General features: G+C 44.9%; 1 protein-coding gene across 2 annotated transcripts in view; it reads left to right on the top strand.

Annotated features, from left to right (window-relative positions):
* Positions 1-14,885, top strand: part of nup155 (nucleoporin 155) — a 213,449-nt gene that overhangs the window by 36,707 nt on the left and 161,857 nt on the right. Inside the window, exon 8 of one of the 2 annotated variants that reach the window (XM_072592775.1) lies at positions 12,570-12,675. The exons of the other annotated variant lie outside the window; for it this stretch is intronic. Coding sequence (XP_072448876.1) covers positions 12,570-12,675 — 106 coding nt within the window. The remainder of the gene's footprint in view (positions 1-12,569; positions 12,676-14,885) is intronic. 2 annotated transcript variants of the gene reach the window in all.

The raw sequence follows: 14,885 nt of genomic DNA, 5'->3' as shown, positions 1-14,885 counted from the left end.
TGTGGGAGCTGGTCAACTCCATTGTGCTTTGTAGTGATCATATCTATCATAAGTGTTAGTTTTTTGAGGAACTCTGGCTCAGAGCTTTGAACATTTGACACATACAGGAGGAGAGTAACCTGGCTGGTGTGTTTCATGAGGTGGTGTCACCCTTTAGATTAACTAATTTGAATTTGGTTAGTAGTCTGGGACAGGAGGATGTGGCTGCCAGTGAGGCAGGTAGAAGGGTCCTGGAAGCAGTATTGAGCAGTTTGGGATTCTTGCTGTCTGTGTGGGTATGATTGGGAGCTGTCGGGTAGATGAGCAAACTGACCATAGAAACGTGTTACAGGGAACCATTCAAGAGGGAAGAGAAATGTAGTTGTAACTGGGACAGTGTACTGAGGGGAATGAAAACTGTTCTCTGAGACCAGGATCAAGAGTCCTGAAGGCTGTGTTGCCTGTCTAGTGCCCCAGTTCAGGATATCTCATCTGGGTTGCAGATGGGAGGCAAAAGATCCAGTTGTTCTTGTCCACATCGGTACCAGTAATATGGATCAGAAGAAGTTCTGCTAAGAGAAGCAGCTTTAATTTTTAAAAAATTCATTCATGGGATGTGGATGTTGCTGGTTGGCGAGCATTTAATGACTTTGCTTAATTGCCCTTGAGAAGGTGGTGTGCTGCCTTCTTGCGTTGCTGCAAGCCACATGCTGTGGGTTGATCCACTATGCCCTGACGAAGGCAATTCCAGGACTTTGACCCAGTAACAGTGAAGGGACGAAGATGCATTTGCAAGTTAGGATGGTAAGTGGCTTGGACGGGAACTTGCAGTTGGTGGTGTTCCCCTCTACCTGCTGCCCTCATCCTCCTGGATGGAAATGGTCGTGGGTTTGGAAGATACCATCTAAGGACCTTCAGTGAAATTCTGTGTTGAATCTTGTAGACACTACTCACCGCTGCCTTATTAATAAGAAATGAAATGAAATCGATAGCAAGAAGAGATATAGGGGCAGAGGCACAGAATCAGGACAAGTGGAGTTGAAACTTTAAATGAGTTTGGCAGGGGGATGGGAACCGAAGGAGAGGCTGAGTTAGCTGCAGTGGATGAGGGCTTCAGGGAAAAGCAAATCAAGATAGTAAATAACAAGCAAGAAGCAGCTGAGCAGTGTTGCATTAAAATGAGTGGAAATCAGGTAGTGACAGAAAAAGACTGTTTAAAAACAATGTTCTTCTGGTGGAGGGGTTAGGATTCCAAAAGAAGGGCACTTCATCTGAATGCGTGTAGCATTTGAAACAAGGTAAATGAATTGATGGTGCAAATCACTGTGCATCGCACGGATGAAATGATATCAGTCCGAGCCCAGAGTGCGGTTCAACAATCGGTAACGTTTATTGATACAGTAACACCGGCAGAGACCAACCGAGGTCCGAATCTCAGCTGTACTGCTGTTCCCGCGCGTTGCTACACATTATATACCTTTCTTTGTCAGGATGTGAGGATTTTGAGTACGAATGGGATGATCGTTCCCCGTCATCGCTGGAGTAGGTGCAAATGGTGCCGTCCCAGGAGAGTTGCAGTGTACACACAAGAGGGTGCTAATTGGATTATGTAAACGGGTCCGGGTACTATCTGCTTGTCCCTCTCTGTGAGGGCTGGAGGCTAGCACCCCCCTTTGTTCCCTTGGGGGTGCTGGTGTGTATTAGTCTGTTCGTTCCTGTCTGGTGGATGCCTGTCCTTTGTGTCAGGATGGTTCTGCATTGATGAATAAGGGTGTGTTTCAGTCAGTCTCTTGATTTGATTAGGAGATGGGTTTCCATATTAATTAGCTCCGGAGTTTCGGTCTATGAGTCATGGTTAGTGTATGGCCTAGTGTGGATTTGATCTGTCCTCTGGCTCCCATCTCCCGGTCACGTGGGCGGACCGGCAGCTGCTGAGTTCTGTGGGTTTAAGCTGCGGCTGCCATTTAAAACACAAAATGAATTCCTATAGTTTTACCGATGTAGGCATAGTCCTGTGGCAAATGCGGGGCGGCTCTGATGCCCGCTTGCAGGTATTATTTAATGGCCATTACAGACACATGGTTGCAGGGTGGCCACCACTGGTTGTTAAATACCCAGAGGTATCAGACTATTTGGTAGGACAGTAGAAAGTGAGGACTGCAGATGCTGGAGATCAGAGCTGAGTGTGGTCAGATAACATCTGAGGAACAGGAGGATCGACGTTTCATTGGGAATGAGGCTTGTGGGCCGAGGGGGGATGGTAGCTAAAAATGCAATAGGTCAATGAAGGTCACAGAGAAGGTGGTAGGTCGGAGAGGAGGGTGGAGCAACAGTTTCCTCAAATCTCCAACTCGGCACTGGCCTCCTGACCTGTCCATCACCATTCCCATCCATCCACTCCACCCCCCAACTCTGACCTATCACCTCCTCCCTTACCTTCATCGACCTATTGCATTCTCAGCTACCTTCCTCCTAGCCCTACCCCCTTCCCATTTATCTCTCAGCACCCCCGGCCCACCAGCCTCATTCCTGATGGAGGGCTTAAGGCCGAAACGTAGATTCTCCTGCTCCTTGGATGCTGCCTGACCAGCTGTGCTTTTCCAGCACCACCCTCTAGACTATTTAGAAGGACAGACAGGAAGGAAAGGGAAGTGGTGAAGTTCTGATATTTAAGGGAGACATCAGGGTATTAGTGAGAGATGATTGAAGTTCCCTGAAGAAAAAGATTGAATCAGTGTGAGTGAAAATTAGTGATAGTAAGGGTAAAAGGTTACTGACAAGTGTAGTCTACAGGTTACCAAATAATAACATTACGATGGGGTGTGCAAAAAAACAAATAACTGATGGATGTAAAAATGGTACAGCAGTTATGTTGGGGGAGTTTAATCACACATTGATTGGTCAAACCAAGTCTGCCAAGGTGACCTTGAGTTCATAGAATTGTATCCAAGATATTTTCCTCCAACAGTATGTCACCGAACTGATGAGGGAGCAAGATATTCTCGATCTGGTTCTGTGTAATGTAACGGGAATAATTAATGATCTCATCGTTAGGGGTCCTCAGAAGGAGTGATCACAGAATGGTTGAATTTAGAATACAGTTGGAAGGTGAGAAGTTAAAATCCAATACCAGGGTCCTGTGCTTAAAACATAGGAGAATACAACAGGATGAGGGAGGATTTGGCTAATGTAGACTGGAACCAAACTAACAATAGTGGAGGACTTTCAAAGTCATTTTTCACAGTGCTGAGCAGAAGTATATACCAATGAGAAGGAAGGACAGCAGGAAAAGGGATCATGAGCCACGGATGAATAAGGAAAGAAAGGAAATAAATTATCAAATTGAAAGCAAATGCATACAGAGTAGTGAAGACTAGTGGGAAATTAGAGGATTGGGAAAGCTTTAAAGGTCAACAGAGAGCCATGATAAAAGCAATAAAGGTAAGATAGATTATGAAAGTAAACGAGCTCAGACTATTAAAACAAAAGTTTTTCCAAAGAAATAAAATGAAAAAGAGTAGCTCAGGTAATAGGTCCTTCAGAGGATGTGAAGGGGCATTTAAGAGTGGGAAATGGGGAAATAGCCCATGTAGTGAATAGGTATTTTGTGTTGGTCTTCACAGTGAAGGGGACACACATAATGCTGCAGTAATTGAAAGGGAGGCTATAATGTGTGAAGATCTAGAAGCAGTCATTACCATGAAAGAGGTATTATTGGACAAGCCTGTGGGGCCAAAGATAGGCAGGTTTCCTAGCCCTGATGGAATAGGGTAGGGTACTAAAAGAGATAGCGGGAGAAATAGCAAGTGCACTTGTGGTAATTTACCAAAGCCTCTGGATTCCTGGGCAGTTCCAGCAGATTGGAAAACAGCAAATGCGACGTCAATGTTTAAAAAGGAGGCAGACAAAAGATGGGTAACTGTAAGCCTGTTAGCTGAACTTCTGTAGTGGGGAAAATGCTTGAATCTGTCTTCAAGGAAGAAATAGCGAGACATATGGATAGAAATTGTCCCATTGGGCAGAGGCAGTATGGTTTCCTGAAAGGCAGGTCACGTTTAATTAATTTACAGGAATTCTTTGCAGACATTATGAGCTCAATGGACAATGGGGAACTGTTTGGTATGGTGTATCTGGATTTACAGAAGGCATTCAACAAGTTGCTGCATAAGATAAAGGTGCATCGCTTTATGGGCAACGCATTAGCATGGATAGAGGATTGGGTTGCTAACAGAAAACAAAGAGTGGGGATAAATGGGTGTTTTTCTGGTTAGCAATCAGTGATGAGTGGTGTGCCTCATGGATCAATGTTGGGGCTGCCATTGTTTACAATTTACATAAGAGTCATGGAGATGTACAATGCAGAAGCGGATCTTTCGGTCCAACCAACCAGAAATCCCAACCCAATCTAGTCCCATTTACCAGCACTTCGCCCATGTCCCTCTAAACCCTTCCTATTCATATACCCATCCAGATGTTTTTTAAATGCTGTAATTCCTCTGGCAACTCTTTATGTGAAAAATTGCCCCTTAGGTCCTTTTTAAATTTTTCCCCTCTCACTCTAAACCTATTCCTCCAGGTCTGCATTACCCACCTAGGGAAAAGACCTTGTCTATTTACCCTATCCATGCCCCTAATTGTTTTTTAACTTCTTTAAGGTCACCCCTCAGTCTCCGACGCTTCAGGGGAAACAGCCCCAGCCTATTTCAGCCTCTCCCTATAGCTCAGATCCTCCAACCCTGGCAACATCCTTGTTCATCTTTTCTAAACCCTTTCAAGTTTCACAAAATCTTTCCGATAGGAAGGAGACCAGAATTGCATGCAATATTACAAAAGTGGCCTAACCAACATTCTGTACAGCTGCAACATGATTCCCAAGTTTGGGACGAAGTATAGTGCCTCAAAGTTTGCAGATGAGACTAACATGAGTGGGAGAGCCAAGTGTGCAGAAGCCATTGAAGGTCTTCAGAGGGATATCGATAAGTGAGTGGGCAAAGGTCTGACAGATGGAGTACAACGTTGGTAAATGTGATTTCATCGATTTTGGTAGGGATAACCACAAAGTAGATTAATATTTAAATAGAGCTGTGCGGAAGGACCTGAAATGTCTTTGTGCATCCTTCGCAAAAAGTTGGTTTGCAGATGCAGTAGGAAATAAAGAAGGCAAATGGAATATGGTCCTTCATTGCTAAAGGGATGGAGTTTAAAAGTAGGGAAGATCATGTCTCACCAAGTTGATTGAGGTGGTGAGAAAGATGATTTGAGAGCAGAGTAATGGATGTTAGATTAGATTCCCTCTAGTGTGAAAACAGGCCCTTCGGCCCAACCAGTCCACACCGACCCTCCGAAGAATAACCCACCCAGACCCATTTCCCTCTGACTAATGCACCTAACGCTTTGGATAATTTAGCATGGCCAATTCACCTGACCGGCACATCTTTGGATTGTGGGAGGAAACTGGAGCACCCAGAGGAAACCCACGCAGACACGGGGAGAACGTGCAAACTCCACACAGACAGTTGTCTGAGGCTGGAATCGAACCTGGGACCCTGGTGCTGTGAGGCAGCAGTGCTAACCACTGAGCCACCGTGCCGCCTCTACTTTGTCTACTTGAGCAAGAAATTTGACCGGCTAACTTGCAGTGAGCTGGTAAGACGGATCATTCAGAGAAGGCAGTAACAGAGGAAGAATGTTTTTCTGATTGGAGATCTGTGACCAGTGATATTCCACAGGGATCAGTGGTGGGAGCAAATTACTGCAGATGCTGGCATCTGTACTGAAAGCAACAAATGCTGGAGATCGCAGTGGTTCAGGCAGTATCCAGGGAGAGAGAGCAAGCTAACGTTTCGAGTCTAGGTCTTAATCAGAAATGGTTCACAATGCGAAGGTGTTGAACTCAGTATTAAATCCCAGAAGGCTGTAAAGTGCTTAGTCTGAAGATGACTTGTTGTTCCTCCAGTTTGTGCTGTTCACTGGAACACTGCAGCTTGCCAAGGACAAATGTGGCATGCGAACAGGACGCTGTGTTAAATGACTGGCTGCAGGAAGGTCAGGGTCCTGCTTGCGCACAGACTGGAGGTGTTATGCAAAGAGGTCACCCAGTCTGCCTTTGGTTTCTGTAATGTAGAGGAGGCCACGTTGGGTGCAGCACATACAGAAGACAGGATTGGAGGCGGTACAGGTGAAAGGCTGCATCATCTGGAAAGGCCTGTTTTAGACCCTTGGATGATGAGCGGGGAATAGGTGAAGCAGCAGGTGATGCATCTTCTGTGGTTACATGGGAAGTTGCCATGGAGCGGGGGTTGGTGGTGGTGGTTGTGAAAAGGAGTAGGGTGTCATGGAGGGAACGATCGCTGTGAAATACAGATGGGGGAGTGAGGGAAATGGACAGGGGTTGTCCCGGAGCAAACTGTGGCTGACAGGGCTGTCGACCACATCCGACCTATTGCCCGTGCTTCTGCCTTTGTCCCTTCCTGTCACTCATAACAGCTTGATCGGTTCCCTTCATCCTCACTTTTCATCCAACTAGCATCCGCATTCAACAAACTCCAGCAGAAGGCCCACCACCAATCAGATTTTGACTGAGGTGTGACCTCACAGAGGTGTGTAACAGCAGGAGTGGCCTAGATAATGTAGATAGCAAACAGCTTTTCCCCATGCTGGGGGTATCGAAAACTATAGGGCATGGGTTTAAGGTGAGAGGGAGAGATACACAGAAGGGTCCAGAGGGGCAGTTTTGTTTTCAGACAGAGAGTGGTGACTTTCTGGAATCAGTTACTCGAGGTAGTGTTGGAGAGAGTACAGTTTTTTGATTTAAGAAACATTTGGACAGCGACATGAGTGAGATAGGTATGGGAGGATGTGGACCAAACGCAGGCAAATGGGGCTAGATTAATTGTGATAAAATGGGGTCTTGTGGGCAAGTTGGCTGGAAGGACCTGTTTCCATGCTGTAGACCTCTATGACTGGCTACGTCGTGGGAGACAGAGGATAGTGCTGGAAGGATGCATTTTGGAATGGAGGATTGTGACTGGTGGTGTTCCACAGGGATCAGTGGTTGGACCTCTGCTGTTCATGGTCGACACAAATGACTTAGAGGAACATGACTTGGATGTTTCAGAAATGGCTTGGACGCAGTCATAAGTGGATGGGTTAGTATGTTTGCAGATGACAAGAAGGTCGGTGGAGTAGTGGACAGTGTGGAAGAATGTTGCAGGTTGCAGGGAGACTTGGATAAACTGCAGAACTGGGCTGAGAGGTGGCAAATGAAGTTCAACGCAACTAAATGTGAGATAATTCACTTTGAGAAGAATAAGAGGAAGGCAGAGTACTGGGTCAATGGAAAGATTCTTGGTAGTGTGGATGTTCAGAAGGATCTTGGCGTCCATGCACATAGATCCTTGAAAGTTGCCACCCAGGTGGATAGTGCTGTTAAGGAGGCATACGATGTGTTAGGTTTCATTGGTAGAGGGATGGAGTTCCAGAGCCGTGATGTCATGCTGCAACGAAACGCTAGTGAGGCCTCAGTTGTAATGTTGTGTACAGTTCTGGTCGCCAGGAAGGATGTGGAAGCATTGGAAAAGGTGCAGAGGAAATTTACCAGGATGTTGCTTGGTGTGGAGGGAAGGTCTTATGAGGAAAAGCTGAGAGACTTGGGTCTGTTCTCATTGGAAAGCTAAGAGGGGATTAGGTAGGCTGGACAGTGAGAGTCTTTTCCCAGGATGATGACGACAGCATGTACGAGGGGGCATTAACTACAAATTGAGGAGTGAGAGATTTAAGACAGATGTCAGAGACAGGTTCTTTACTCAGAGAGTGGTAAGGGCATGGAATGCCCTGCCTGCCAATGCAGTTAACTCAGCCAGATTGGGGGCATTTAAACAGTCCTTGGATAAGCCCGTGGATGATGATGGGATGCTGTTGGGGAATGGGCTTAGATTAGTTCACAGGTCAGCGCAACATCAAAGGCCAAAGGGCCTGTTCTGCGCTGTATTGTTTTATGTTCTATGTAAAACCTAACTGGTGTAATTAGTAAATTTGCGTAAGATACAAAGGTTGGTGGAGTTGCGGATAGATTGTCAAAGGACACAGTGGAATACAGATCAGTTACAGATACAGAGCACAGGCAGAAAAATGGCAGATGGGGTTTAATCTGGATAAATGTAAGGTGATGCATTTTGGAATGTCAAGTACAGATGGAAATTACACAGTGAATGACAGAACCTTTTGGAGTATTGATATGAAGAGGGATCTGGGTGTGTAGGTCCACAGATCCCTCTTCATGTCAACAGATCAGTGAAGGTGGCATCACCAGTAGATAAGGTAATAAAAAAGGCTGATTACATGCTTGTCTTCATTGGAAGGAGCATTAAGTATAAGGATAGACAAGTTATGCTGCAGCTTTACAGAACTTTAGTTAGGCCACACTTGAAATATTGCATTCAGTTCTGGTCACCACATTACAAGAATGATACGGATGCTTTTGTGAGGGTACAGAAAAGGTTTACCAGGATGTTGCCTGGTTTGGGGGATTTTAGCTCTTGAGTAAGGTTGGATAGATTGGGTTTGTTTTCACTGAAATGCAGGAGGTTGAGGGGTGACCTAATGGAAGTGGATAAGATTGTGAATGGCATGGATATAGTGACAAGCATGAGGCTTTTTCCCAGGGTGGAGGGGTCAGTTTCTAAGGGACACAGGTTCAAAGTGCGTGGGGGGGGGGGGGGCAACGTTTAAAAGAGATGTGCAAGACCAATCATTCACACAAAGGGTGGTGTGTACCTGGAACGCGCTACCAGCTGAAGTGGGAGCAGACACAATCACAACATTCAAGAAGCTCTTGGATAAATCCATGAATAGGAAGGGAGTAGAGAGATAAACATCCTGTAAGTGAAGGCAGTTAGAGTATGGAAAGGCAAAATGTAGCTCTGCCATTCATCACGATCCTGGCTGATTGACCAACTCAATAGCCTAATTCTGCAATCTCCCCATAAGCTTTGGTCCCATTTGCCCCAAATGCTCCATCTAGCCGCCCCTTGAATATATTCAATGTTTTGGCATCAACTACTTCCTGCAGCAATGAATTCCACAGGCTCACCACTCTTTGGGTGAAGAAGTGTCTCCTTGTGTCTGTCCTAAATGATCTACCCCGAATCCTCAGATTGTACCATCAGGGTTCTTGTGGACCATCAGGGACCCCCCCCCCCCCCCACCACCCCAACCACCACTGCTGCTGCAGGTAAGTTTTTGAGATCCCCCTTATTCATTTGAACCCCAGTAAAAACAATCCTAACTTTGTCAATCTCTCCTCATACATCAGTCCCACAGTCCCGGATTCAACCTGATAAATCTTCACTGCGCTCCCTCAAGAGCATCTTTCCTTTGAAAAGGTGACCAAAACTGCACAAATTATTCTAGGTGTGGGTTCTCCAAGGCCCTATGTATTTGCAAAAACACGTCCCTGCTCCTGTACTTGAAACCTGTCACCGTGGTGGCCAACATTTCAGTGAAGCATTTGATCAGGTTCCCCATGCTTGGCTCGTGCAGAAAATACAGAGGTGTGGGATTGAGGGTGATGTAGTGGTTTGGAACAGAAATTAACTTGCTGTAAGAAGACAGAGGTTGCTGGTTAATGGGAAATGTTCATCCAGGAGTTCAGTTAGTGGTGGTGTACTGCAAGGATCTGTTTTGTGGCCACTGCTGTTTGTCATTTTATAAATGACCTGAACAAGAGCATAGAAGGATGGGTTAGTAAATTTGTGGATGACACTGAGGTCAGTGGAGTTGTAGACAGTGAGGAAAGATGGTGCAGATTACAGAGGGACAGAGATAAGCTGCAGAGCTGGGCTGAGAGGTGGCAAATGGAGTTTAATGTGGAAAAGTGTGAGGTGATTCATTTTGGAAGGAGCAACAGGGATGAAGAGTCCTAGGTTAATGGCGAGATTCTTGTTAGTGTGGGTGGGACTGATGTATGAGGAAAGATTGACGAGGATAGGATTGTTTTTACTGGGTTTCAAACAAATGAGGGGTTCTCAAAAACCTATTAAATTCTAACAGGACTCGACAGGTTACCTTGTGGCAGTGGTGTGATGGAGGGGTGGGGGGACACAGTTGGGTGGTTCCCAATGGTCTGCAAGAGCTAGGGGTCACACTCTGGGGATTCGGGGTGGATCATTTAGGACAGACACGAGGAGACATTTCTTCACCCAAAGAGCGGTGAGCCTGTGGAATTCATTGCTAAAGGAGGTAGTTGATGCCAAAACATTGAATATATTCAAGAGGCGGCTAGATAGAGCATTTGGGGCAAATGGGACCAAAGGTTATGGGCACAATGCAGAATTAGGCTATTGAGTTGGTGTCCATGTGCATCAATCCCTCAAAGTTGCCATTCAGGTTGATCGGGTTGTTTAGAAGGCGTACGGTGTGTTAGGTTTTATTGGTAGAGAGATTGAGTTTCAGAGCTGCAAAGTCATGTTGCAGCTCTTCAGAACTCTGGTGCAGCCTCATTTGGAGTACAACGTACAGTTCTGGTCACTGCATGGGAGAATGTGGATGCACTGGAAAGGGTACAGATTTACCAGGATGTCGCCTGGTATGGAGGGAAGGTCTTATGAGGAGAGGTTGAGGGGCTTCAGGCTGTTTTCTTTGGAGAGAACAAGGTTAAGAGGTGACTTAACAGAGACACATAAGATAATCAGACGGTTAGATAGGGTGGACACTGTGAGCCTTTTTCCTCGGGTGGTGATGGCTAACACAAAGGGACTTCGCTTTAATTTGAGGGGTGATAGATATAGGACAGATGTCCGAAGTAGGTTCTTTACTCAGATTGTAAGGACATGGAATGCACTGCCTGCCCAACTTTAAAGGCATTTAAATGGTCATTGGATAAACATATGGATGATAATGGAATAGTGCAGATTAGATGGGCTTCAGATTGGTTTCACATGTCGGCGCAGCATTGAATACCGAAGGACCTGTACTACACTGTAATGTTCTATATTAACATATCATTTGCCTTCTTGACTGTCTACTGCACCTGCATACCTTCCTTCAGTGACTGGTACAGAAGGGCACCCGCGTCCTGCTGCACACTCCCCTCTCCCAATTTACAGGCATTTGGGGAGTAATCTACCTTCGAGGAGCTATCAGGCCTTTTAGTATTCTCTCAATTTCATCCTTTGTGGGACACATGAGGGGTTTAGTTTTCTTCTCCTCCTCTGAATTCCTAAGTTTCTGACAGCAGGTCAGAGGCAAGTAATCCTGCTGTGTGACACTTGCTTCCTGATTCTCCAAAGCTGGTCTGTCATCTACAAAGCACAAGTAAGAGGTTTGGGTAGAATACTCCTCACTTGCCTGGGAGTGTGCAGCTTCGATGATACCCATGAAGCTTGATTCACACCTTATCCACTGCCTTAAATCATTGTGATTGTGATGGTCGTCAGCACATCACTCTGTGTGCTGTCTAAAAGGTGCACTGCTGTAACTCGTCAAGGCTCCACATTAGCAGTTTTCAAACCTTTGACGTGAAGTACTACATTGGCATAGTAAGGACAGCAGATACAGGGGTCATCATAACCTGCTAGTTCCTCTCCAAAACACTCACCATCTGACTTGTGTTATGAAGTTGAAAGATTGTGGCAGCACACGTGTCTGAGACTAATTGACATGTGCAGAGTGTGCTGAGAATGTAACCATTAGCTTGGGATTGTGTTTTAATGTTAAGGCAACCAGATTTGAATTTAACCAATTGAATTAAATGCCCAGAATACCAAAAAATCAATTGAATTTGGATTTTATTGTATTGACAGCATCGGACCAATGCAAGGGTACAATGTTGGGTTGTAAAAAGGAAGATTAGTCAGAGCCAACTGCCACCCGAAGAAATAAACATCTTGCTCTCAAAATAAATCTCTCAGAAGGCAGAATCTATTAAAAGTATCAAGAAATTGTATACAATGGCATTCGCAGAAAAACCTAAGACAATGACCCAGGGAGAAGACAGTAGAATTGAAAGGACAGAATGAAGACAATATAAGAGACTTTATGGACTTTGAGAGATTAAGTTGATTTAATGTTTAATAATTGTGTAGTTGGAGCAGCATTCCCAAAGAATTGGGGCCAGGTAGTGATTAGTTAACAAAAATGGGGTTCGGATTTGTTAATAGCTTCTGTTTAGTGCTCACTGTTAGAGTTAGGAAAATAAATAGTGTATTTTTTTTGAACAGTAGAAATCAGGGGTTTTCTTTCACTCACTCGCACTTTTACAAGATTACGAGACAAGGCGAACTTTTCTGTGATATTACTTTGAATTAGCAGAGGGGTTCAACCTCGATATCGTGATACTTGGAAGTAAATCACTGATCCTTCACTGTGGGTGGCTCAAAATCCTCTGATCCCACAGTATTGTTGGTGTGCAACAGTTCAAGAAAGCAGCTCACAACCACCTTGCTAACAGCAGATAGGAAAGGGTCATAAATGTCAGCCCAGCCAGCAGTACCGACATCTTGTAAACGAAAAAAAGAGATGGTGACAGTGGTTGTGATGGAAAAGTTTGAGTTTAGTTTTTGTTTAACAATCTGATATCCTTGATTTTGCAGGCTGAGGCTGGCTGGTTTAGCCAGCGATGTAGGAAGATAAATCACTCAAAGAGTTCTCTTTCCTTCCTTGTTCCCTCATTTCTGCAGTTCACCTTCTCTGAAGATGGTAAGTAAAATGCAAAAAATCACCATGGGCTAGAGGGCAATACCGAATAGTTAGTTATGTCTCTCTGTACAGAGCTTGTCCGTTGACTTCACCGCCTCCAAGTCACATGATGGAAGCCAACCATAACCTGACTTGCAAATCAGGTGGAGACTGTCAATGTTGAGCTGGATCAAGTAAGCACTGTGTGGTGGAGCAGTAACAATCCACAAGGAATTGTATTGTGTAGGTGATATATCTCATATTGGAAAGGCTGGATACCAAAATACGAGGAGCCATCTCTTTCACTTGTTGCCCTGTAATCTCAGAATCGTGGAAATGTTATGGATCAGAAGATGACTGTTTGCCTTTTGTGACTGCACTGGCTCTTCTAACCCTAACCTTTACAAAGAACAATAGCATAGGAACAGGCTTTTTGGCACTCCAAGCCTGTGCTACCACATTTTGCTTTTGCATACTAAAACTGTCTTTATTTACAGGATGTGAATACCTCTATTCCCTGCCTATTCATACATTTGTCCAGGTACCTTTGTCCCCTAGTAATTGACACCTTCACCCTGGGAAAAAGCCTCATACTTTCCATTCTCTCCATGCCATTCACAATCTGATGAACTTCTATTCTGTCACCCCTCACCTCCTGCATTCTAGTGAAAACAAACCCAGTCTATCCAACTTTTCTTGGCTAAACTCCTCCTGGTCAACCTTTTCTGTACCCTTTCCAAAGCATCCACGTCCTTCTAGTAATTTGACCAGAACTGTACGCAATGTTCAAAGTGTGGGCTAACTAGAGTTCTGTAAAGCTGCAGCATAACTGATCCATCCTTATACTCAGTGCCCCTTCCAATGAAGGCAAGCATGCCAGAAGCCTTTTTTACTCCCTTATTTACCTCCTTGTGTTGCCACCTTTAGTGATTTGTGGATCTGCAGACCAAGATCCCTCTTCATATCAATGCTGCTAAAGGTTCTGGCATTTGCTGTATAATTTCCACCTGTACTTGACCTTCCTAAGTTCATTACCTCACATTCGTCTGGATTAAACTGTATCCACTATTTTTTTCTACCCATGCCTCCAACTGATCTATATCCTGCTGTATCCTCTGACAGTTCTCCACACTAACTGCAACTTCACCAGACTGTGTTTCTTCTACAAACTTGCCAGTTAGACCAGCCACGTTTTCTTCTTAATCATTTATGTCGACCACAAATGGCAGAGGTCTCAGCGCTGACCCCGGTGGAATTCATGGTATTAGGCCAATTTTGACAGTATTGTGCAAGAAGTTACAAAAACTGGGGGCAAATGTTCGCAGGTGAAGGGATGGCTGAAAAATGGGAAGCCTTGAAAAATGAGATAATGAGAATGCAGAGACAGTACATTCCTGTTCGGGTGAAAGGAAAGGCTGGCACATATGGGAATGCTGGATGACGAGAGAAATTGAGGTTTTGGTTCAGGAAAAGAAGGAAGCACATGTCTGGTGTAGACAGGAGAGACCGATGAATCCTTACAGAACAAAGGCATTACGGATACACCTAAGAGGAAAATCAGGAGGGCAGAAAGGGGACATGAGATAGCTTTGGCAAATAGGGTTAAGGCAAACCTCCGAAGGGTTTTTAAAATGGCATTAAGGACAAAAGGGTAACTGGGGAGAGAAGAGGGCCCCTCAGAGATCAGCAAGGCAGCCTATGTGTGATCTTACTAGAGGAGATACTAAACAAATATTTTGCATCAGTGTTTACTATGGAGAAGGACATGAAAGATATGGAATGTGGGGAAATAGATGGTGACATCTTGAAAAATGTCCATATTACAGAGGAGGAATTGCTGGATGTCTTGAAACACAAAAAGGTGGATAAATGATCAGCTTCTGTGGGAAGCTAGGGAAGTGATTGCTGGCCCCTTTGCTGAGATATTTGTATCATCGATAGTCACAGGTGAGGTGTTGGAAGACTGGAGGTTGGCTAACATGGTGCCCCTATTTAAGAAAGGTGATAGGACAAGCCAAGGAATTAATAGACCGATGAGCCTGACCTCAGTGGTGGGCAAGTTGTTGGAGGAATCTGAGGGACAGGATTTCCATGTACTTGGAAAGGCAAGGACTGATCAGGGATAGTCAACATGGCTTTGTGCGTAGGGAATCATATCTCACAAACTTGATTGAGTTTTTTGAGCAAGTAACAAATCGGATTGATGAGGGCAGAGCTGTAGGTGTGATCTA

Source organism: Chiloscyllium punctatum, chromosome 2 (assembly GCF_047496795.1).
Source record: "Chiloscyllium punctatum isolate Juve2018m chromosome 2, sChiPun1.3, whole genome shotgun sequence".
In the NCBI taxonomy this organism is placed as follows: Eukaryota; Metazoa; Chordata; class Chondrichthyes; order Orectolobiformes; family Hemiscylliidae; genus Chiloscyllium; species Chiloscyllium punctatum.
The sequence above is the reverse complement of the archived record's forward strand: the minus strand, read 5'-3'. Positions and strand labels throughout refer to the sequence as shown.